Source organism: Petaurus breviceps, unplaced genomic scaffold, assembly GCF_028583685.1.
Source record: "Petaurus breviceps papuanus isolate PSGF00001 unplaced genomic scaffold, PetGlider_PUasm1.0 174, whole genome shotgun sequence".
Classification (NCBI taxonomy): Eukaryota; Metazoa; Chordata; class Mammalia; order Diprotodontia; family Petauridae; genus Petaurus; species Petaurus breviceps.
Window position 1 is genome coordinate 70162480 of NW_027185761.1, and position 26570 is coordinate 70189049.

Here is a 26570-nt window from a genome sequence, read left to right on the forward strand (position 1 = left end):
AGAAAGAAAGAAAGAAAGAAAGAAAGAAAGAAAGAAAGAAAGAATCCCTGCTTTCAAGGATCTCAGTTTCTGTGTGATCTTAGGTTGGTCACTGAAACTCTCTGTGCCTCATTTCCTCCATTTGTTAAATGGAGGTGATAATGCCTACCCTGCCTGCTTCCAAGAAGGGCAAAGACAAAAATGAGATCATGAATATATCATAGTATCTCAGCATATCCAAAGAGTCTCAGAAAGAATCTTAGCTTCCCAAGCACTGCTTACTTACTTCACCACATTCTGAAGAAGTGGCCATCCCTACAGTGGCAGAGAGCTCAAGATATTCGATGGTGGTTGCTAAAAAGTTCTCCTTACACTGAGCCAGGATTTCCTGCCCCGTGATTTTGACTGGTTCAGGGTCTGCTTACAGGAGCAGCCCACATTAGCTCTTATTCATGCTGGGATAGGCATTGGGATTGGATCTGTGATTTTACAGATCTAATCTAGGGATGTAGACCAATCTAAATTGGTCTAAGGAACTCCCAGGTGAGGAAACTACATTTACCAATACAGGTAAACCTTCTCTGCAACTTGTAGTCAAAGAACAACCTAGAACCCCACTCAGAGTCACATAAGTAGGATGTGTTTAAGGCAGGACATGAACCATGTCTTATTGACACTGAAGCCACATCTCTATCCATTATGCCATACTGCCATTCTTTACATGGCACCACAAATATGACTGTATCACAATAATATAGCAGAATTCCCAGTGTGGGAATTCTCATTACTGATGATTACAACCTGTCAGAAATTTAGCAAATAAATCCTAGGGAGTTGCCTGAGGCACATAGAGGTAAAGGGACTTGTCCAGGGCTGCACAACTACTGTCATTGGTCAGATTTGAATCAGATTGTCCTGACTTAAAGGGGGGGTGGCATTGATCTGGTATGCTATGCAGTCTCACTAGGACACAGCTTCAGAAACTTGAGGTGTCTCACTTAGAAAGGTTTGAGTCCCTCCATAAGAAGGCCTGGAGCCTAATTAACTCTTGCAGAGAATAAAACATCACACACACATATGTGCACACACACATTTCACAAACACTTTCTGACACCCTACCTATTGTTATCTCTTGCTCAGATCATATACTGGCCATGGGAGAGCCTTCTCTATACCAGGCCATTCCAAGAAGCAAGTTTGAAATGTTTTCTGGGTGCCTGGATACCATCCTGAACCCAAAACAAAAACAATCAGTCCACCAGGGAATGCCATTCCTCTGAGTGAAAATATAGCATAGACAAAGGACAGTGAATATATGACAATGCAAGGTAGGGAGAGGAGGAGAAGGAAGGGAGACACACAGAGAGAGAGAGGTACTGGCAATCAGGCACAAATTAGGAATTCAAAGAGGCTAAGGTAAGGAGGGAGGATACTACAAGCAGAACGGACAATCAGTGGCAATGACTTAGAGACTAGAGGTAGAATGTTTAATTCAGGGAATGGAAAATAGAAGAATTTGGCCAGAGTGAAGCATGTTTGAAAGGGAAGAACACATACCAAAAAAAAGTCTGCCAAAGAGGTAGGAGTTAGATTGGAAAAATTTTAACTGCCAAGCTGAGGGGTTTGGTTTATATTTTATACTCGAGGAAACAGGGAGTATCTGAAGGTTCTTGAGCAAGGAAATGACATGTTCAGATACGTTTTGGGCAGCTAAGAAAAGGCAGGATTGGACAGAGACCCAACTGGAGGAACTCCATCATTCTATTGTATCTGCTACTTGGGCTCCTACTGTGACAGTAAAGTGGTTGTTTCTGTCTGTTTCATTGTAGCCACTGCTGACAGCACAACAGCTGGCCTCTGCTGTGGCCGGGGTGATGCCAGGAGGCACACCAGCCCTCAACCAGCCCATCCTTATTCCTTTCAATATGGCAGGACAGCTGGGTGGTCAACAAGGACTGGTCCTCACCCTGCCTACTGCCAATCTCACCAACATCCAAGGGCTCGTTGCAGCTGCCGCTGCCGGAGGCATCATGACTTTGCCATTGCAAAATCTCCAAGGTAAACCTCATCTGTCTGTTGTCTTTTCTCATGTGAGCAGGGTTGTCCATTGCATAGAACTACCTTTGTTGAGAATTATCTGAAGGCTGTGGCTGATGTGCCACATGTCAGAGGGAATCTGTTCCGAGAAGGCAAACATGGAACTTGCACACAGAGCAGAAGTTGCTTCTCATTTCTAGGAGAGTAACTTGGCATTGTTTGAGTAGCATGATTTGTGCATTAATCTTGGCCACTTCTGAGTCATAACTAAGGTGGGGCAGCCAAGATTTTCCTATAGGCATCAAGGGGGCCAAACTGAAGGGTTGCTGACAGCAACTGTATTTCCTCAGCAGCATAGAAACAATAGAGCTTAACACAGTTAATAAGAAGAATCAAAGTAGTAAGGTACCAGATGGTGGGTCAGAGTGAGCTTCTTCACTGCTCCACTGGGTCTATGTGACCAAGGTCCTGGGCTCTAGCTCCTCAAATGAGGGCAAACTTTCTGCCTCTTGCCTCATACACTAATTCTGGTACTTTCTTTGAGCACAAAAATCTAGGTGACGACTTTTTAGGCTATTATGGCTGTCAGAGGCATCCATTGGCAGTGTGTGTGTCTCAGAGTGCATCTGCTTTATACATAGCAATTCTTATGGGAGGCCTGGGTACTCATCCCCATGGCGCTTCATTTTGCTCATCTGTGAAGTAGAGGAGAGTACTTGGGAGTCTGGAGCAAAAGGGCTTGGTGCTGTTCAGGCCAGTTCTGTTGCCAGGTGTCACTAGTTGTTTCTACTCTTTTTAGTAAAGGAAATGCCATGGAATGGGAGCTTGATCTGCTGTGTCAGGGACATGAGGCCTTCTTGCTTCTTTGCACTGTTGAATGAAGCTAGGATTAGAGAGAAGAAGGTAACCTCCCTTGGGAAACAGAATATATGTTGTCAAATGTGCGTATATGCTGTGCTTATAATCATGAAGTAGCAAGTTCATGATTCCCCTTTCAACAAAGAGATGGGGGAATTGTGGGAATTGAGTGATTTACACTGACTCCATCTTGTGACTCAATTCTGGATCTAGCTCAGTTCTCTTCCCATTCAATTATGGTTTTGTCCAATTTCTGTCTTGTGAGACAGAAATTGAATTTTTTTAAACCTAGACCTGTGAGAAGCTGGACCACCTCTATTTGCTGCTTAGGTCAAAAGGACATAGGTTATGTTGACCAGAAACCCAATCAGTTCCAAAGATTGATCTAAAAAGTTTCGGACAATTATAAATCTAAAGCAACCTATATGTCTTATCTGAAAACTGATTAATCCAATCAGTTACTGTTTCTTTTTTTCTTTGATTGAATACAGATACTTGGAGTGGGGAGTGGGACATGTCTTTTCTGATTTCAGGTGATAGCATCTAATCTGTTCACTCTTCCCCCATCCCAACTTGGAAAGTCCCTAATCATTCCTCTAATTAAAAATCAGATTACCAAGTATCCTGGCTTATATCTTATTCAAATTGTTTTCTTTTTATGCATAAAAATCTGTATCCCCCTGTATTTGGGGTCCAGTGTCGAGCTGAGGAGGTGTGGTCCCAATTTGTTGTGAAATTGGCATGCATCGCTTAATAAATCAATATGCTTGGTAGCTTGAACATTTGTTTCCTTAGTCATTTCAGATCATGACATCACAGAGCATCCATCACAGAGACCAATTCACCTGATTTCTCACCGTTGTCATCATTGAGAGACAAAGACAGAGACAGGGAAGCAGAGAGAGAGACAGAGAGAAAAAAAGGAAGGAGGGAGAGAGAGAGAAAGAGAGAGAGAAACAAGGAGACAGAGGACAAGGAAGAGAAGAGGAAAGTGTGGGAAACAAGCAGAATAAGAATTTTAGTGGAATCAGAGAAATAAGGGTAGGAGTCTTCTAAAGTTGTCACCACAGGACGCCAAGGCAACTGACCTGTAGGACAGCGAATAACAACTACACGCAGCCTCCCTGAGAATGGTGAAAGACTCTTTCCCACTCTGAGGTAGTAGATAAAGGCAGCCAGAAGGACACTCAGGTGTTGCCTCAGACTGCCACATACTTTGCTGCTGCCGCTTGCAGTCCACAAAGAAAGGAGAACCTAGGAAAACCTTCCCAGTGGAGTAGCAGAGTCAAGGGGTGCAGGCGTTCTTGGGTGACTTTTTCCATGTACACGGGTTTGTTTTTCCCTTTGTTCTGTGTCTTTGGGAGAAGTCACATGTGCCGGGTTGCACTGCTGTGAATGAGTTTGGGGGCCCAGAAAACACAATAATTTAGGAAACCTGAATCTGTGTCACAAAGTCATAGACAGTCGTGCTCTTAACCTTTCCTTTTGTTGTGGTGGTGGTGCTTTGTCGTTGACTGCTGTTTGTTGAGGGAACTTGGTATAAATTGATATCCAACTTAATCCTTCTAAATGTTTTTAGGGGACACACAGTGTTCTAGCTAAAGTGGATTAAGGTCTGTAGCCCCTACCTTCCCCCTATAGCTGTGTCTTTGTTCATCTTTAACCTGTGTCTGAACTGTCTTCCCCACTTACTTCCTGCCCTTACTCCATGCTACCCCTTCCATGAAGAATTCCTGATCCTCTAGTTAATAATAACCTTCCCAAGGGGGACAACACTTTTTTATACCTCTCCAAAACAATTCCTATGTCTATAAATTGAAGAGCAGTTGCCAATCTATATTGGGGGAAGCAATCTCTTCACCAGAAGTTCCCTATACTGGTGAAATCACATATCTGAGTCCCACCTAAAGTCATCCGTGTCATTCATAGTTATGACCTGGCTCTACACTTTAAAGGATGGGTTTCAATCTTGATGGGTAACCTAAAAATTATTCTTTCTGGATCATTTTGTCACCCCAACCCCCAAAGTTTACTTGAGCTTGTGTATTGATATGTCTTTGTTTCTGTGTTTCTATAGATGCTGATAAGAGGATTTCCAATTTCCATATAAGCACTCAAAATAACATACATGTTAGATAGATTTCAGACTTTATCTCACCATATTGAAAATGTGAAAATCCACAAACAAATATTTAAAAACACACACAATGAGGGATACAGATTGTGAATAATCAATACAATTCTCTTTACTTTCTGTTGTGTCCAGTATTCTCTACACAGCCCCAACCAGACTCATAGTACTACCCTGTGGTCTGAATTTAATAAAAGGTAATTTATTCAGACTTCTAGACAGTCACCACTCTGAAACTCTCGTAAGCCCCTATTTTATCCCATAAGGCCCTTCTGATGTCTTGGACTCCCCTCAAAAGGGAAGCTTTTCCCCTCAAAATTTTGAAGCTTCTAAACAAACAATTTTCCTTCCATTATACTTGCCCTATCCAAATAACTCAATAGCAAAGAATAAAGTCTAGGATTATTCTGTTCCCCTGTCTTGTGCCTTTGGTCCTTTATGGATCCTACAGATGTGGGGAGAAGTCATATTGGCAAGTTACCTTTCCTCCTTCACACATATCTGCTGCTATTCTCAGGATCTCTTTGGAAGAAAAAAAACCCTGAGTTCTAGAGGAATGCTCTGTCCTCCCAAGAGTACAAGTCAGCTCATCTTGAGAGATTCCCTTGGCATTGATACCTGTCTTCCAGAGGATCCAAGGGACATGCCCACACCATTTAAAGGCAGATGTGATCAAAGACTAACAGGTCCATAAAGTCACCAATTTGCTTGGGAGCTCCTCTGATGCTCCTTCTCTTCTGTATAAAAGTTTCACACAAAGACTCACCCCCTGGCAAGTTTATCACATTAATCAGGGAACTCTATCATATTTGCTTATTAGACAGCAAGCTCTATGAGAGCTGAGACTATATCTTTTTCTAAATTTGTAGGTTTCCCAGTGCTCATAGTAACCACTTAATAAAGGTCTTGTGATTGAAGTTAAATTCTACGTCACTTTGTGACTTATCAGATTATTTAAACCTTGGTTTCCACAGATAGACCAAAGGAGAACCACTTACCACATTAAGTAAATGTTTTTGCATCCACTCAGTGCTCTGTCCACACACCTGTTGGTGTGGCTTCTTATCTTACCTTGCCTGCATTTTAAATGGCTTTCCTATTAATGTTTCCAACAATGTCTTTCTCTTACTATTCAATTGTGTCCAGAAACTTGCATTCATAAATCATGGATGTGCAGAACTCAGTAATGCACAAATGTGGTGTGCGTGGAAAGCAGCCGGTTTGAGATTAGGAAAAGAATGCAGGAGCTGTCCAAGGTGGAGGCCGACCCCTCCAAGTGAAGGGAGAAGCTTTTTAACATAGGTGGGTGATGAAATCTTAATGAAGAAAGGGACATTATAAAAATGCAGCCTTCCATTTGGAGTAGTTGTGCTTATGGGGATCCTGAGAATTATAAATAAACATAAGCTCCCACAACTCCAAGGTCATGAATTCATTCTGCGTTGCTCAGCCCGCCACGGCAGGCATAGCTGGGAAACGAGCTCACTCTGGTTCTGGCAACTGTGTGGGCTCTTGTTGCCTTGACACATTAATATCACTTTGGTCATTTGGACATCCCCAGAGGAGTGACCTGTTCAAATGAAGTTTCCCGTGGAGATAAGAAGCAAGCTGATGTAGGAGAATGAAAACTCGACCTCGCCTTTGAACGGAGCTTTGTGGTTTACAAAGAGCTTCCTTCCCAATGACTCTGGGACATAAGCACTGCAGATATGGCTATCCACATATTGTAGATGAGGAGAACGAGGCTGACAGTGGTGAAGTGATTTGCCCGAAGGTCCCAAAACTAGTAAGCAGTACAGCCGGCATTCAGACCTGAAGACTTGGACAGCAAATGCTGTCAGAGCCCTCTACTCCAGCTAGTTGGTGAGAAGCAGTGATTCTAGTTTCTAAGGCTTTGCTAACTTATGAGTCTAGTGGCAACGTAGGTAGAATTCAGGACTTAGAGATTGGAACACTTGATGCTTGCCATCTGTGTGATCCTGGGCAAGTCACTTAACTCTATAGGCCTTGATTTTTTCATCTCTAAAATGGAGTTTTATAATAGCAAAGACCTCATAGGACTGATGGGAGGGTCAAAGGAGATAAGTTAGACAAAGTGCTTTGCAAATCTCACAGTGCCATTAAAATGCTAGCAATGCTGATGATGCTGATGCTCATGATATGATTCTTACTCATCTCCACAGGTGACTCTCTGTCTCCCAACTCTATGTCTCTGCATAGACCATCCTCTTGATGGCTGAAATGGTCCCTCCTCACTCTTATCAGCAAGGGAACTGAAGGGAAGTATAATTTCCCAACTGGAAGGAAGGACTGAGGGATGATGGGAGCCAGCAATTGCATAGGGTGAAGTGACCTCAGGGAAGGAGAATGCCCAGAGGTGTGAGAGCAAGCCAGCATCTGTAGCCATCCAATTGCAAATGAAGGGAGGGCACTGATAAATCAAATATAATCATGAGCACTTTGAGTGTTGACTGACTCACCGACCTGCCTAAGAAAAGAGCGGTCTGCCAGAATTGAATTTTGCCATTCCTCTGTCCCTGCTACTGGGACCTAGGGAATTTATCCCTTCTCCATTTCCTTCCCCTTACTTATCTTATCACTGCTAGTAAGTTGACATCACTTACGACAAGTAATTTCTTGTTTTCTTTAAATCATACTATTTGTTGTCTGAACTTTTATAATGGGCTTTGTCTCCAGATAAAGATAAGATGTTCATTACATTCTGTTGAGTGTTTGCCATAAAAGAGTAAAACACATGGACTAACAGCCTTAGACCTATATGTGGGCCAGTACGAGAGCCCTCATTCTCCCTCTGGAGACACAAAGAAGGGCTTCATTTGATTGCTTCCTATCTTTAAGGCTAGCTTAAATGTCACCTCCTAATGAAGAGCTTTTCTTACCTCCTTTCCCCCCCACCGATTATTTATAAATTTTGTATTTATTGTCTGTGTATATGTTGTTTTTACCTGGTAGAATGTAAGCCACTTGTTTATCCCCAGGGCCTAGTACATAATAGGTGCCTGATAAATACTTGTTGAAATGAATGGATTCAGTCATAATATGACAGGATCTCAGCATTAGAGCTGGAAAGAACCCAAGAGATCATACAGTCTAACACCTTCATTGTATAAATAATGAAGCTGAGGCCCAGGGAAGTTGGGATTTGTCCAAGTTCATATAGAGATTCCAATGAGGGATTTGAATACAGGTTTTCTGATTCCCAAGACATTCCACTGTATCTACCACAGTGCCTCCCCAAACATTTCCAGGGGCAATAGCATGCCTTCCTCTCCTCCCTGACTTCACAGTCTATGGCTGCAGCTCGACTGGCCACATGCCACTCTGAGAGATTTCCAGTAACAATCTCTAAGTCTGTCTACCCTCCAAGGTGCTGTACCAAGGAGGAGATTTTCTTAGTTAATGTACTGATGTGGGTTTTAAAGTTTAAACAACCCCCTGGGACTGAAATAGGACTTGTTTCCAGACCACTCATACAATGCATTCTGATTGTTTGGGTCCTGGATATATGTCTATTATTTTTCCTTTCCTTCTAGAAAGCTTTCCCTGTTAAGAGGCTTTTTTTGTAGTAGCTGAGCCCTGAAAAGAATCTTAATAGACTGAATATATAAAGAAAGCAGGCTCTTCCTGCCAACTTGTCTCTGTGTATTCTGTTGCCCTCCTACTCTCCTTCCCAGCCCTACCAACCTCCCTGCTCACCCAGATCAAAAGCCACAAATCAGGTACAGAAAAGAAGAGCTGCTCACCTCAGTCTCTTAATAATGTATACTCCAGATTCTAGTCTTCCAATATTCTTCACTTTTACCTAAAGTGATCCAGGGCCCATTCATTTACATTCCTCTTTAAGGAGTATGAAATGGCTTTCAGAGCGTACAGAAAAGTCATACATCACCTATGTATTTTAATGAGCACCAATGTCAGTAATAATCAGAATGGCATTTCACTTAGAAAATTTGTTCCTTTCCAGGTGTTTCCTAGATTCTGTTGCCAGTGACAGGGACCCATATTATCACAACAAGTCACTTTATCTTTCTCTGTTTCTTCATTTCCTTGTCTGTGAAATGAAGGAGTTAAACTAGATCATCTCTTGCATCAGACCAAACTAGGACATCCCTGGCACCCCAGAATGGCAGCAGTTGTGAGTCAGAAGGGACCTCGGTAGCCACCCAGTGCCTGCGGCCCTCTAGGTCCTCAAGTGCAGCCCTTTGAATCTAAACTTCACAGAACAAATGGGGATTTGTTCTGTGAAGCTTGGATTCAGTTAAAAGGCCACACTAGAGGGCCATATGTGACCTTGAGGCCACAGGTTCCCCACCCCTGGACCCTGTGACCAGGGTTCATTAAGTTCACACCCATGTGACCCCCACAACCTGCACCCTGAAATGAGCCCCCCTTCCAAAATGCTTGACAAGTAGTCATTAAACATTTGCTTTAAGACCTCCTTATAGAAGTACAGAAATACCCAAATCTTTGCTGAGGTGGCTCTTTACACTTTGAGACAACTCTTATTGGTAGGAAGGTTTCTGTCTGGCTTTTTCTTGACTTCAAATCTAAATTGACTGCTCTGATATTTCCACCTCTTGCTCCTGGTTCAACCCTCCAGGTCCAAACAGCACAAATTTGCTCTCTGTTGCCTAGAACAGTCTTTCACACACTCGAAGACAGCCGCCATGTGTCCTGAGACTTCTCTTCTCCGGAATAAACACCTTGTTTCTTTAGCCATGTCTCATGTGCTGTGGGCTCAAGGCCCTTCATCGTCCTCATTGTTTCTCTGGCGATTTTCCAGCTTATCACTGTCCTGCCTGATATTTGAGGCCCCATAATGAACCCAGTACCGCAGGTGTGGTCTGACCTGGGCAGAGTACACCAGTGCTCTTACATCCCGAGACATAGAAGCAGAGTTAGTGACACTCAGCTTATTGAGTTCATGAAACAGAGTGACAAGTCTTTGCTTATTAACTTCACTGGCAGGGATTACAAAAAATAAAACACCATTGAAGCTAGAGACCCAGAGAGTGGAACAGTGTGTGTTCATGAGGCAGATGTTTCTGAAGCCAGGCCGGAGGAGTCCATAGACATCCACAGACCAAGATGAGAATCTATTTCTACCGTGGAACAGCATCAATAGAAAATAAAGAAGGCTTAAGGAGAGGTTGTATTTTAAAGTACGAACCATTAAGTTTAGTCATGCATAATCTTTAAATTAATGGTCCAAGAATGCATTAGAGAGATGCTGCTTAACCTGAACAGGGAAAAGCCATTAGGTCCAAAGCCAAACAAAGAATCAAGACCAAGTCTGGCTGGCCCACCCTTACCTATTCTCCCTCTAATACATTCTTGCTTTGCTGATGATGTCACCTCTCAGAAGAAGGAGAAAGTGATGAGGGAATTCTGAACATATTCTGACCAATATGGAAGAAATGGCAGGTGATGCAGAAATGATGGGGCCCTTGGGAGGAAACAAAGGAGACATCAGCGAAGAACAGGCATGATCTGACCTGGACCCCAGCCTTTAGGAGCACACATTTCAGAGAATTCAGGATGCCATGGCTTGAGCCTCTAAATGGGAAGTGAACTCAAGAGGAATGGGTGACTTTCAAGGATTACGAAATTACAGTTGATTCTAAGAGGAGGAAACAGAGGGGCAGAAGCCAAAGTGGTTGATGTGATTAAGCAGTCACTGACCTGCCCCTAACTTGCAAAGCTCTTTCTCTACTTACTTGCCTTCCATTCCATCTGTAATTAACGGCAACAATGACAATAACAACAATAATTATATATATATATATATATATATATATATATATATATATATATATATCTTTTTTTGAAGGTTTGTCCAGTACTTCACATCATTGTTGTTATTCAGTCCTTTCAGATGTGTGATGCCCTCTGGGGTTTTGTTTTTGGCAAAGATACTGGACAGGCTTGCCATTTCCTTCTCTGGCTCATTTTACAGCAGAGGAAACTGAGGAAAACAGGGTTAAATTATCTGCCCTGGGTCACACAGCTAGTAAGTATCCGAGGCCAAATTTGAACTCAGGTCTTTCTGACTCCAAGTCTAGCATTCTATCAGCTGTAACATTTAGCTGCTGTGGTGCATTATATAGCTTATCCCGTTTAACCATCACAAGTGCTTTGTGTGATAGGGATGATGATGCCCATTTTGCAGATGAGGAAACTGAGGAAGAAACCCAGAACCACAGAGTTAGTAAGTTCCTGAGGCAGAATTCAGACTTAGGTTTGCCTGACTCCATGTCCAAGACCTTATTCATCACATCATGTATTTATTGTATAAGACTGGCAAGGTTACATGAGAATGTTATCAGACCGATTGGATCCCTGCATGAAATGAAACTTTCAATAAATGCTGAAAAGAGAAGAACTTTTTGGTTGTTTTTTTTCTTAAGTTGGATACAAAAGCAAGAGCAAGATAATACCACAATTAGGTTCAGAACTGGTGCAATGACTTAATGAATTTTTGTCAGCCTTCAGGAAGGCGGGTAGGGGAATGTTCTTCTGTTCAGCACCGTTGGCAATGATCTCAATGGAGGGGCCACAAAGAGGGTGCTCAGCACATTTGATGCTGAGTTAATATGTCAGACAGCAAAATTTCCATCAAGAAAACTTTCCACAGACTAGTACAGTGAGACAATGATGAAATTTCAGTATTTCTTTGTGTATTTCTTTAATTATTCATTGATGTTTTTGTTCTTATGGCATGGTCATTTCTGGATATCCTTCCTCTTCACACAACCACTTGGGCAATGAGTCTTCCTTGTGACAAAGTTAATCAAAATCAGCCAACCCAGCAAGCTCACCTGACTGCATCTGCAACATATCATACCCATAGGCCCCCACCTCTCCAATAAAAAGATGGAAGGGAAATCCCGGAGATGACAGCTAAAAACTGCATCTCGCCCAAACACACCCTCCAGCCAACACGTCTCCAGTTTGCATTTTGAAAATACCATGGCAGCCCTTGAAGGAGAGTGAAAACACACGTTCTGACTGGTTGAGATTCTGGGGTGATGTTGTAGACAGAAACCACTACCTCCAAGGCCCAGGAGATCCAGAACCTCTGAAGAATAGTCGGGACGTCACAAAAACCAAAGGATGGAACCCAGTATTCTCACAGGCTGATCTAAGGGTGGAAGGCCAGTTCCCTTCTTTACCTTCCCATTACCAGGTCAGGCTGTGCTTCCTCTCAGAGGTCCAATTTACTGGAGTACTGCCCAGCCAGTTCAGGAAAGAATCCCTGTGCTCATTACCTGGTTCCTAGGATTGTGAGGAGGATCAGAAGAGGTGATCATAAGAGAGCTCGTGTGTGCGTGTGTGTGTTTATAAACTATACATGTATATATGTATGTATGCATGTGTATATTTATGCATATGCATGTACATATATATATAGCACACAAATAGATTATGTAATACAGCATATTTGCTACGTTATATATATAGTAAATAAATAAATACATAAATTTTATCTCCATTACTGTACTGGAATGTTACAGGTTTTTTTAGGTGAATTTTGCTATCTGATGTATGTGTGTGACTGTGTAATTTTAAGGTTCACAATGCATTTTACATACATTATCTTATTTTATCCCACAGTAAATTTGTGAGAGAGATGCTATTATTAGCCACTTCACTGATGAGGAAACTGAGTAGGCAAAGGTCAAGTGACTTGCTGGGGGTCATATGCCTAGTAGGTGTCTGAGGGTGGATTTGAACTCAGTCCTTCCTGACTTGAGAGCTTTACACATTGTACCACACAGTTGTGTAAAGAAAGAGGTGCCAGTGATCATCACTAGTGTTCCTGGCACTGAAGGCGAAGGTGAGGGGTTTGGGGTGGGCCAGAATAAGGGAGATATATTAACTTTAAGGGAATGGGAGTAATTCATACCAACAGTTAATAACATTGACAGAGGTAAAGGAAAATATATGCTGGGAGTGGAGGGAAGACAGCAGAAGGGCTTAGTCAAAAGCAAACAATAAGATAGCTTCCATCACGGGAGGTCACATTGCTTGATCCCTCCTTTTATAAATGAGGAAACCAAGGTCCAGAGAGGCCCATTGATTTTCTCAGACATGGGAACAGCCTCTACAAAAGAAAAGAAGTGACCAAGGAAGAAGGATGAGTAGAGGGGAAGACCAGTTCAGTTCAGCCGAAGGATTCAGTGAATAAAAGGGCATGGTTATGAGATAAGGCTGGACAAGAGGCTGGGGTCAGATGGTGGAGCCAGTCACAATGCTCACACAGAAGGTCCACCTTGGCTCCCCATTCAGGGCTAGTCTTGTATTTATTTATCAAGTTGCTCTAGGCCATAACTGCCTTAACTCTCAAATTAAAAACGTTTGACCACACAGCTGCACATGCTCTGCCTAGAAGCAATGTTTATTTTAAATGAAATTGCCTTTAAATCTGCTTGGCTGTGTTTTATTGATCAGGAAGAAAATATGGGGAAGAAGGGGTGTTTACAAAGCTTCTGGCTCCATACTTAGTAAAGGCAACATGGAAGGGACAGGGCCTGACTTTTACCCAAAATGTGATCTGGTGATCTTCCAACACTCCCCATGCCCACAGATGGCAGTGGCACAAGCCACAGCTCAGAGGTGGCCCTTGTAGCAGAGAGCTCATCCTGGTCCTGTCATTGTTCATGGCAGGGTTGTGGGCACGTTTGGGGAGTAAGCATTGATGTCACGCAAACTGACAACTGTGTGAGGATTGTCAAGGTGAGTGTTAGGAACACCCAAGGCATTAACTAACATTCAAGCCATTTTCCTGAAGAATCTCATTTGCCAAGCAGGACCATGATGCCCAATTCACTGGTTTTTTTTTAAAAAGCTAGAAAACATCTTTTAGTGTGTTATATTTTGCTTAATTTTCAAACCCTGATGTCTCCAAGATGTCTATTTGCTTTGATTAAAATACCCAATGAGAGGGGCGCTAGATGTCGCAGTGAATAGAGCATTGGCCCTGGAGTCAGGAGGACCTGAGTTCAAATCCAGCCTCAGACACTTAACACAAATACTAGGCGTGTGACCTTGGGCAAGTCACTTAACCCCAATTGCTCTCCCAAAAAAAGGCAAAAAAAATACCCAATGAGCAAGCAGACTCTTCTGTACTTTATTCTTGAAGTACACCATGTGCAGGTACTGGGGGGCATCCATTAAAACCGGTTTCATGTGCTATCATCTTTTTTATTATACTATGTTATGGAAATGCTCATTTTATTCCATAAATTTAAAATAAAATACATACATACATAAGACCAGAAGCACTTGAATGAGGAGCCTGGTCATTACTGACCACACTCCTGTGCATTTTAGAGATATCATGAATGGGATAAAGCATCAACTCAGGACAGTGACCTCCAGCCAGCATATAAATGTCAGCTTGGAAACCAGCGGAAGGTGGGACTTGAGTAGTTACACACATGAGCCTAGAAATCTCGCGGGGCCTTTGAAGACAGCTGAAGAGCCAGCCACCGTAGGGAGTGTGTGTTGTCCTGAAATCCAAAAGGATCCTGCTGGACATCAGGCAGCTCCCAATAGACTGTTACCACCATCAGATGCATGGTCGTCTAGCAAGAAGAGGCTGAGAGACCATCCATTGGTAAATTAAGAAGATGAATTCCGTTCATTAATTAATAAGGCCGACTCCATTCCAGAATGACCCATGCTCATGTCACTTCGGTGGGCATGTCATCACTGCTCCTTGTCTTCCCCCCTCCATCTTCCTAGAAGCCCCGACCACCTTCTGTGTCAGGAAGGCAGAGACTGAGTGCTTTTGTCTTGGGAGCTGTGTCCTCTAGGAAACTTTAACATAGGATCATAGTGGTGGAAAGACCGTAGATGCTTTTGAGTCCAACCCCCTCATTTAATAGAAAATGAAAATGAGGCCCCCAAAAGTGACTTGCTCAGGGTCACCAAGCTAGTAAGTAGCTTCAAGTTGAATAGTCTGGGCACCACATGCCACTCTTTCTCAACCAACAAGCCTAAAGCTCCAGGCATCCCCAGGTAGTCTCCCATCCGCATGTTAACCAGGTCCAACCCTGCTGAATTTCTAACATCAGACAAGATCAGTCCCATTGCTGCAGTATGGCCAAACATGACACTGGTGGGCACTGAGGGTGGGTTGGGGGGAAGATGTCCAGGCAGCTGTTCCCTGTTTAGCATGTAATGTGGTCATTTAATGCCAAGCTGGAAGGAGGATGAGGTGAGACTTTCCTAAATACAGGGCTGCATTCTGTCTGGGAGCAACTCAAAGTACTTTGTTGGATATTCTATACACATCTTGGCAAATGTCAGTGAAATCAATGTCCCTTTATTTGCTGTTATCATTTCCCTCTGCATAGTACAAGCATAAGTAACTGAAAGGTTCTACCCATTTAAGTCAATGTTACATGTTTTCTCTCTTTCCATGCCCATTTTTGTGGTCATGTTGGCTACTGAGGCAACAATATTGTTGTTGAGGTGGTACAGTGAATAGAATCAGGGAGACTCATCTTTCTGAGTTCAAATCTGGCTTCAGACATTTACTAGTCATGTGACACTGGGCAAGTAACCTAACCCTGTCTGCCCTGGTTTCTTCATCTGCAAAATGAGATGGAGATTTGTTGTTGTTCAGCCATATCCCACTCTTTGTTACCCCATTTGGGGTTTTCTTGACAGAGATACTGGAGTAGTTTGTCATTTCCTTCTCCAGATCATTTTGCAGATGGGGAAACTGAGGCAAACAACATTATGTGACCTGTCAAGGGTGACACAGCTAGTAAGTGACCAAGGCCAGATTTGAACTCAGGTCTTCCTAACTCCAGGCCAAGCAGTCTATCCAATGTACCACATGGTTGTCACCTAGTTGAAGAAAGAAATGGCAAACCACTCCAATATCTTTGCCAAGAAAACCCCAAGTGGAATCTAAAAGAGTTGGACATGACTGAAACACCTGAACCACAGCAAAATTGTCTATTAATCCTTTCCACTTCCTCCATCTGAGTTACACCAGAGTGGGTGTTTGACTGCAAGCCATGGTTCTGAAGAATCAAAAGTCCACCTCGCCCAGAAGACAATGGGGAGGTGAGTAGTGGGCCTCCAGAAGAAGACATGTAGAGGGTCATCACAGAATCCCAGACTCATAGATGGACATCTGCATGGGACATTGGGGCCCACCTAGCACTGCACCCCCATTTTGTTGACAGATAGTGATTAGTGGAGGTGGGATGGGGGTGGGGGAGAGGTGAATTAGATCCCTCCAAGATCCCTTTCATCTCTGATCATTTGACTCCAAAGACAGTGTCCTTCCCATTGATGGGCTGGCCAAGAGGGAAGAATAAGGGAGAAGTGAACAGCATACACACTACATTAGTATTCTGTCAATGGGAGGAAATCTCTGTGGAGGCCCCCAGTTTGGTTGGAGTCCCAGTGGTGAATGCATGGAGGACATGGACAAGAGTTGTGAAAGACAGGGAAGAATGGAGGGATTCTGAGAGGGAGTCCACAAAGATCCAAGCACTGCCGTATTACTTATTAACCACCATGAACCATTCAGTAGATCATGAGATGGAAACTCTGAAGGGGCTTCAAAGGCTGAGGCTCCTCAGCAGTGAGGTAAGGTCTTCAGTTAGCTAAAGGATGATTTTGAAGTTTGGGGAAGGAGAATTAAAAGTGTGGACAAGAAGTAACTTCAAATTGAACTTGTAGGACCCCTTCCACTGAAGCTAGTAAGCCTACTAAAACGATAGTAGCAATAGCATGACAATGTTAGCTGACATTTATGCAGTGCCTTAGCCTTACATGTCTGCACCCTTCATCTTAGTTCAACCTATGTGTTTCTCACACTCCGCCTTTTGTTGAACCTCTGCATAGATTTCCACTTGCCAAAGCATAGGAGCCATGTTCAAAGGGAACCTTCTCATGGCCTCTTTGTAGTATGTCTAACCCACCTAAGGTCCAGCAGGACAGGGGTCAAGACTAAACATTTTAGCTCTCTTTTGTTTCTTTGTTTGGGGATTCTTTTCTGGTCCAGACTGATATTTCATTTCTATAGAGGACCCCTGTTTAGAAAATTCCCCCAACCAATGCAAATTACCAACTTTTCCCTAGGTGACAACCTGAGTGTCACAGTGCATTAAGAAATCAAGGGACTTGCTGAGGTTCATGCAGCCAGTATTTGTCAGAGTGGGGCCTTGAACCCAGGTCCTCCTGTCACCGAACTTGCCTTTTTCAATAAAGATGCAACATGTGTTCATGTAAGAGAAGCCCATTTCAAGATCTCATGCATTGAAAGTACTAGTAATGCCTGACCTTTTCCTAAAAATCAGCAACATGTATTTCAAGATTTATCATTTATTACATGAGCTGTAGACTGAGGGTCTCAACCTTCACTTTTCCTGGTTCTCTCCCCCTCCCCACCTTCTTAAATCGTAATTTCCATTGATGCAGAGGCCCCCTCGCATAGCAGCTAAAGAGATTGCCTCAAAATGACCAATACTCGATTTCCTGTCTCACCTCTTGACTCATACTAGCAATGTGACCCAGGGCAAGTCATTTCACCTTTCAGTGATCTACTAAGTCTCTAAGCTGCAGAGAAGTTATTGGCTCACACTCATGGAGGGAGTTTCTTTTCCTAGGAGCTCCCCAAGACCAAAGGAATCACCCATCCAGTCCCTATTCATATTGATCTAACTTCAAGTTTACTTGGTGCTACCTCATCCCAGCCCAGGAAGACCATGAGCCTAGAGCTGGAAGGGACCCCAGAAGCCATCAAGTCCAATCCCCCTCACTTTACAGGTGAGAAGCCTGAGACTTACAAGGGCTACATGACTTGCTTAATGTCATCCAAGGAGCATCAGAAGTTGGGTTTGAACTCAGGTCCTCTGACTACCATGCCTTCCCTCCTCTACCATGCTACAATTCACATGTATTGATAAGGAAACAAGCCCAGAGAGGGTGACTCACCTCCAGCCAGGCATCTGGGAAGTGTCAGAGCGGCAATGAGGGTCTAAGCCTCCTAACACTGAGTCCAGTGCTGTTCTGCTGCTCTGAGTAGTGGTCATCCCCAGAAGAGGATGCGCAGCTCTCAGGGTGAGGGAGCAGAACCTGGGACCAAAGAAAACGCATCGCCTTGGTTCTAGAAAAGGGCGGGAAAGGTGTTTCTTAAATAAAGTAGCTGAATTTTGCTATTGTTTTCCCCACTTCTGAGTTAGGTACAACCAGCTTGCAGCAAAGAAAGTTGATTTGCTAAACCCTCTGGGTTCCACTGTACCTTATCCTTTTAGTCAGAGGGTCAGGGTGGTGGTGAAGAGTGATATCTTCCTAAATCACCTTTATCTGGTGTGACCCCAGACCCAGGCTTACAGGCAAAGATGCAGTAACGCCCCTAATGCCTGCGTCATTCATCTGCTGTGCATTTGCTGCAGGAAATGCATTCTGTTGCATTTGCTTCCTGTGTAAGCTATCCCTACTTACATGTGTAACATGTATGCATACATGTGTGTATATGTATATACACATATATTCAACAGTTGCTGCGAGATCATTTGAGGTTGTCTATGCTGGGGAGTTAATTCCCAAGGGACAAAGTTACATTAAATAAATAATCAAGATAAAATGTATCCATCCCTATATTTCAAAGAGAATGCAGCCTCTTACAAGGGAAGATACAGAGTTCTAATTTGATTGATTTGTTTTGACAACAGCGAAATAATTGAGAGTGAAAGGTGTCAGCACAGATGAAATATTATCAGAGCCACCATCAGAAAAGGCAGCCCAATAGCAGCAGCAGCAACACAAAATGGAATTTTATTTCCTTTTATAGGACATCGTTACTCACTTCCAGTTTATTATACAATCATGAAAGGGACCCAACGTCACCACCATGAGGGTGGCTTTTATGGAGGAGAGAATTGGAAGTGCATCAAAAACCCCAGTGATGGAAACAAGCAATGGAATATGGGACAGACTGCCCTGGCATCAAAAGCTAAATTATTTTAATCTTTCCTTTTTTGCTTTTTTAAAAAATAAATATGCATCCTACTGGGTGGGCATTTTCAGGAAATAGCTATATACATGTATATGTACATATATGTATATACATATACGTATGTGTATATATGTATATACACAGATACAGATGGATATGTATCTAGATACACACATACATATATTCAGATGGGTAGATACATACATACATAGATACATAGATTTACTCAACTCCACATAGAGGGTTATCATGCAGGCAATAGCTCATGAAAGTACCAGTAGTGAAATGAATTGTTTCCTATTTATTCTATTCTATTCTGTTCTGTTTTACCATTTATTCAAAATCCATTCATTCCAGCACCTAGGCAACATATAAGACTCCAGGAAAACAAGGACAAGAAAATTAAACAGACCCTACTCTCAAGGAGCTTATATTAAACTGGGTGTAGAGCAGTGTGTTCACTGATAAATAAATACAAGTATGTACAAAATCAAAGAAAGCGATTTCAGCAGGGAAAGTCTGAGCTAGGGGAGTGACCAGGATGGCTCATGTTTGAGGGGGTACTTTGGCAAAGTCTTGAAGGAAACTGGGGACACTAAGAGAGTGAAGGTGAGAGGACAAGCATTCCAGTTATGGGAGATGGTGTGTGCAAGAAATGGGCTGTGTAGTGGCACAGGAAAGGAAAAGGAAAGACAAGGGAATAAGCATTTTGGTAGCTATATACCAGACTCTGTGTTAAGCATTTTTACAAATACTCCCTCATTTGATCTTCACAACAACCCATTGAGGTTGGGACTGTTATTATCCTCATTTTGCAGTTGAGGAAAATGAGGAAGAGGTTAAATGACTTGGCCGAGGTCATACAGCAAGTAGGTGTCTAAATTCAGGTATCCTGACTCAAAGTCCAGTGCTCTATCCATTGTGCCACCTAGCTGCTGCCTGGGGAACAGCAAGTTGACCAATTTGTCAGGAAGGTTGAGGACTTGAAAGGGGGCAATGGTAATCCCTAGAAAGTTAGCCTGGACTGTGATGGCTTTAAACGGTGGCGGGGGCGATTAGGAATGAGATTTAGGGAACTGACATAGAGGGGGTGCCGGAAGGTCAGGGGAATGCTGAAGAAAGGGCTCATGAGAAATTCCTCTCCTGCCAACCCCAAATCCAGTTCCATTCTCTAAACTCTGGACAGACACATCGCTTATCCAGAGCTGCTTTCTCAGAAATTCCTAATGATCCCTTCAGAGCCAAATCCAGTAGTCTTGTCTGAATCCTCATCCTTCTGGAGTTCTCTGCAGCCTCGGACTCTGTGGGTCACTCTCTCCTCCTGGATACTCTATTCTCTCTAGGTTTTCATGACACCCCTCTCTCCTGGTTTTCCTCCCACCTCTCTGACTGTTCCTTCTCAGTTCTGCTGTTTAGTTCTGTGCACCACGTTGGAGTAAAGGCATTGATGATTAAGAATGGATCCCTAAGAAGGCAGCCCAGATGAGAGAAGATTGGACACCGTGCTATAGCAGAGATATAGGCACTGTGAATGTCTGACATGGAGAAGAGAAGACTTGAGGGGAGAGGGCATGATAGGAATCTTCACATGGTGAATGGGCCTCATGTGGGGTATAGCACTCTACATTTCAAAAACCTTTAGTATGCTATTTCATTTCATCTTCACAACAACCCTTTAAAGAAGGGGTTATTTTAGTGATCCTGTTTTACAGATAAAGAGACAGAAGCTGACAAAAGGTAAGTGACTTGCCCAGAGTCACACAGCTAGCAAGTGTCTGAGGCTGGAATCAAACTCAAGTCACTGACACCTCCAGTGCTCTATTCATGGAGCTGCCTCGCTATGAATTAGATTTGCTTGTTTGTCCCTCAAAGTCAGAACTGCAAATAATGGCTGGAAGTTGCAAAGAGAAGAATTTGGGCTCAATGTTAAAAAACAACAACTTGCTGACATTTACAGCTGCTTAAGGTTGGAATAGGTTGTCTCCAATGAGAGTGAGTTCCCCGTCACCGGAAGTCTCCAGAAACAGACTGGACCATCATTTGGAAGATGTTTTGAAGAGATTCCTGTTCAGTTTTCAGTTATCAGTGACCTCTGGGGTTCCTTTGAGCTCTGGACTTCTGTGATTGCAATAGATGATGGCCAAGAATTCTTCTGTTCACCAACCTATAGTAATCATCTATGATGGGCAAGGCATTGGGGACACAAAGGGAAGAATCACTGGTCCCTGCCCCCAAGGAGCTTACATCAGATTCCTCACAGTACAAAGTGTGCACAAAGAAGAAAATGCAGAATAATTTGGAAAGAGAAAAAGAGACCCAGAGGAGCCCTCTCTTCCTTTGGCCACCTTCTTCTATATGAAGGTTTTTCTGACCCCCTCCCTCCCAGATTACTCTGTATTTGCCTTCTGTTGTTGTCAGTCATTTCTAACTCTTCACGACTCCATGCAGGTATTTTCTTGGCAGATACACTGGAGCAGTTTGCCATTTCCTTCTCCAGTTCATTTTACAGATGAGGAAACTGAGGCAAACAGGGTTAAGTGACTTGCCCAGGGTCACATGGCTAGTAAGTGTCTGAGGTCAGATTTAATCTCAGGAAGATGAGTCTTCCTGAATCCAGGCCCAATACTCTGTGCACTGTGGTGCTACCTGACTGCCCATCGTATTTACCTACTTTGCATTTATTTGTATTCATTTTCCTATATTCCATCTCTAATTATTTCTAGGTGTATCCATTGACTCTTCCAGTAAACTGTGAGCTGCTCATAAGTGAAGAATGTTTCCTGTATTGTCTTTGCCTGTGCAGTACTTAGCACAGAGCCTCACACATTAGGAGTGCTTAATAAATAACTGCTGTTGATTATTAAATTCTTATTCAGCCAAAATTACTGTTCAGCCAAGTAAGCAAGCATTTCTTAAGAGCCCATATATAATAGGTATTGTGCTGGGGCTAGTCATAGAGATGTGAAGAATGAGATGAGAGCTTTACAGGGAGGCCCTCCAACCCAGGGTGTCAAATGAATGGAACCCAATTCATGACCATGGAAGGATGGGCAGCCCTAGGAAGATCTGAACCAAGGGCTCTAAAGCTTGTTCCCAAGTTGATATTTAGAGGCAAGGTTTCCACTCTCCAGAATACCCCAAATGTTTTCCAGTGCTAAAGACCAACCCACTTTTAAACTACTTTAGATGACATTTGTGTATAAACTCTCATTTATGGCTTTTAATGCAGCTAGGATCTCCCTGATAAGGGTAGGCCCTCCACCGATGTAGATCTTAACCCATCCATGCCTGTTCATCTTCTGTGACTCTCATCTATTTCCTCCCATAAGCTGTCTCTACTTGCAAAGGTCCTCCTCATTGTTACATGAAACCAAGACAATGCCAGTGAAGTGCATGAGCTGTTCACTGTTTACATTTATAGTAACAGACCTCTCCTGAGCCCACATTAAGCAGTCACATCTACCTTGTTGAACTTTAGTCCAGAGCCAACATTTCTTTGGTTTCTGTAGAAGTTTGCTTACAACAGAAAGATGTTTGGTCATGTGATTTCATGCCTCAAAACCACATCTGCATTTTCAAGGCAAGAGAAAGCAGCGGCCCAGCTCCCATGGACGATTTTAATGTAAAATTAATTCCTTTAAAAAGATTTTGAGGGAAAAAAAAACCCAGCCACTAGCACAACCCCAACATTTTTCTAATGTACATTAAGAGAAGCGGAGGGGCTCACTGAAGCATATGCCTTGGGCTTTCAGGAGCAATCTGTACTCAGGCATTTTAAATGAAAATTGATTTGTGATTTACATGGTCAGTGGAAAGAAAATTAACTTATGGAAGGTTGTAATGAAATATTAGACAAGTAAAAAAGTAGATGGTGATCTAGTGGAACTAAAAGTCCCATCTGGAAGAATTCGGTGACATTTTTACATTTATCTGTGTTCTGCATGAGCTGGAATGTTAGGGGTAATTTTATGGGACTGAGCTGAAATGAAAAGGGTGTTATCACAGATTGCCGACAATATAGGATTGTACTCAGTGCGCAGGGCGGGCACATCCTCGGCTCCATTTTCACATAATATGACTCATTGCTCTTTTTTCAGCGACTGTAGTTGGAGCTATTCAGCCTTTTACTGGAGGCCATTAGAGAAGAACATCAAATGCTCCCAAAGAGTATCTCACAGCACATTGAAAAGCCTTTGCCACGGCTCTCACTTACTTCTGCATTGTCTAGGCAGGCGCCCAACAAAGCACCTTCAAAATGAATCCGACAGAGGAGGGGACCTCACTGGAGACAGTGGCTTTGGCCCAGGCATGCCTCTTTCAGAATTCTAGCCCGAGCCAATTCAAGTGACAGAAGCCGGGAACATGGGATCGTAGACTACACATAGATTGAGGGTTGGTAGGAACCTTAATAAAGGATGTCCAGTCCAGTGCCTGGTTTTGCAGGTGGGGAGGATTTCATAGTTTAAGCAAGGTGCCTGTGTTCTCAGCTAGTAAAGCAGCAAATCGAAATCGGGGATGTTGTTGTTTAGTTGTTTTTCGGTCTTGTCCAATTCTTTGTAACCCCATTTGGGGTTTTCTTTGCAAAGATACTGGGCTGGTTTGTACATTTCCTTCTCCAGCTCATTTTACAGATGAGGAAACTGAGGCAAACTGGGTGAAGTGACTTGTGTAAGATCACACAGCCGAGTTCAGTTTTGAACTCAGGAAGATGAGTCTTCCTGACTCCAGGTCCTGCACTCTATGCACTACGGTACCACCTAGCTGCAGGAATATGTAAGTTCAAATCCTACCTCAGACACTTACCTGCTGGGTGATCCTGGGCAAATCACCCAATCTCCCTGTGCCTCCATTTCTCCACTAACAAAATTAGGGGGATGGATTCAATGGTATCCAAGGCCTGTTTCGGTTCTAAACCTATAATCCCATGGTCATATAAGAAATGCAAGAGACTCGGAGGCTGGTACCACCCACTGCACCGTGCTGCCCCATAGTCAGTCTTTCGAATGCTTTATCATGGCCTGAAACCTCCATCTCCTGAATGGAACCTTAACCTGGCACAACCCTCATCTGTTACCAGATCCTCACAGAATGACTGAAGAGGGGCATAGGAAGCTTCACATCAAACTCACGCAGGGATCAGTTGATGTTTGGTCATGTGATTTGGGAAAGTTAGAGTAGGTGGCCTCTGAGGGCCCTCCCATCCCTGCGAGTCTCTACCCAAATAACAGGATACTAATCTCATCCCCTTTCTTCTTTACTAGAGAAGACTCTCCCACTTGTGCAGAGCCAAGAATGGGGAGAAGGTGGCAATGGAAATTGAAAAAAAGACCATTGTCTTCATTTCTTTTCCTCCAGTCTTCATTTTTTCTCCATCATTTTTTTTTTTTTGCTTTTTGGAGGGAAATTTGGGTTAAGTAACTTGCCCAAGGTTACACGGCTAGATTTTTTGTGTGGGTGTTAAGGGTCTGAGGCTGGAACCGAACCCAGGTCCTCCTGACTCCGGGACCAGTGCTCTACTCACTGTGCCACCTAGCCGCCCCCTCTCCATCATTTTTTTAACCAATATTCTCCCTCCTCATCCCATCTTTTGGAATCCCTTTATCTATAGTTAGTAGCTAGATGGCCCAGTGAATAGCGCACCAGGTCTGGAGCCAAACCTGAGTTCAAACACTTACTGTGTGACCCTCAGAAAGTCACTTAACCCTGTTTGCCTTAGTTTCCTCATCTGTAAAATGAACTGGAGAAGGAAATGGCAAACCACTCCTATGTCTTTGCCAAATGGGGTCACAAAGAGTTGGACACAACTAAAATAACTGATCAGCAACAAGCCTGGATCTTTTTCCACATCAAAGCAAGGCTCGACATACCATTAAATAAATGTCTGGCCATTCATCTGTGTTGTAGCTGCCTTCAGGCCATAGATGTTTGGGGGAGGTCACGATTGGGTCCTCCAAAGTGCAGGTTGCACTCAGACAAAACAGTCGGGTGGCTAATGACAGCAGGGATGGCCTAGGTAATCACAGATTGCTGCAGAGGTCAGTATCATGTATCAGCTTCCCATCCCGTCCATCTGAAACATTAGCCTATAGTAAATGTAATCGGGAAATGGCAGCAGATGGATCTTGGAGGACTGTCAGTATCACAAGACCACAAGGGTTGAGAGGAGATGCTAAATGGATCCTATGGTTGGTGATTGCAGCCCTGGGAATAATTACCCTAATTAATTGCTGCAAACCTGGGACCCTTGCTCCTAGCCCACGAAGGAGTTAATGATCACTGGTCTGGGAGTGTGTTTTTGGCAGATTTTCAGAAAGTGTCAGCAGGGTAAGAGGGCCCCTGGGAGAGGCTCCAGCTCCCAAAGCCCTCACAGCCCCCATCTCTTACTGACCGCAAGTACATCTCTGGCTGATTAGATAACGTCCCCACAGACCACAAAGTGAAGAGCAGGATTTGAGGCAAGACAATGAAGTGTTCGTTTTCATCACCATGCTTGTGTCTAGCCAAGATAGTCTTAAATGTGGGGATCTTCAGATTGATGGTACCTGGGAAGGGGCCTTTATTCCTGACACAGTGAATAAAGAGAGACCTCAGGAATAGACAGTGGGAGAAGAGGTATGCCTGATTATTCCTTTAGACCCTATTAGAATGGAATCTCTCTTCTCCACTACTGCAATTCATCTGAAAAGGAGGCACTGGCCCCAGGTTGATGGAGGGAAGTTTGATTTTAGAACCCCTCACTTCCTTTCCTTCAACCCCTTCTCCACTCAAGGACCATAGATACCGAGTTTGAAGGGGACTTATAAATAAGTCATTGAGATCCAGCCCCTCATTTTACAGCTGAGGAAACTGAGGTCCAGAGAGGGATCACATGGGATCTTAGACTGAGAGCTAGAACAGAACCGTAGAGATCATCAGGTCCAATCCCCCTATCCCTGTCCAGTGTAAAGTGGACTGGATTTCTACAGATAACCTTCCTTCTCATCTTGGCTCTGCTTCTTACTATTATGGAACCTTAGATAAGGTGCTGAATCACTATAAATTAGAGGGGTCAGATTAAATGACCTTGAGGGCCCCTTCTAGTTCTTAATCTACAATCCTCTAGCCACAGAGGTTCAACAAGTTGGACAAGGTCTCTGGTGCTCCCAGGCCTCCTTCCCACCCAGCTGTGTTCCAGGGTCCTGGTGTACTTTCAGTTCAAGTCCATTCTAGAAGCATTTAGAGATGCTCTCTGAAAACATTGTGCTATGTTCTAGGAGTGAAAAATCAAAAAGCAAGCCAATTCCTGCCCTAAACCAGATTACATCCAACTAGAGAAATGCTACTAGTATACAACTAAGTAAAATGGAAATAAAAGGTAATACAAAGCCATTTCAAGAAGGATCTTTCAGTCATGTCTGATTTTCTGTGACCCCATTTGGGGTTTTCTTAGCAAAGGTACTGGAGTGATTAGCCATTATCCTTCTCTAACTCATTTTACAGATGAGGAAACTGAGGCAAACATGGTTAAGTGACTCACCCAGGGCCACACAACTAGTAAGTGTCTGAGGCTGGATTTGA

The 26570-nt window shown here is 43.3% G+C and overlaps 1 protein-coding gene across 1 annotated transcript in view; it reads left to right on the plus strand.

Moving 5' to 3' along the window:
* POU6F2 (POU class 6 homeobox 2) overlaps positions 1-26570 on the plus strand; it is a 527063-nt gene that overhangs the window by 254761 nt on the left and 245732 nt on the right. Inside the window, exon 4 of the mRNA XM_069084552.1 lies at positions 1809-2037. Coding sequence (XP_068940653.1) covers positions 1809-2037 — 229 coding nt within the window. The remainder of the gene's footprint in view (positions 1-1808; positions 2038-26570) is intronic.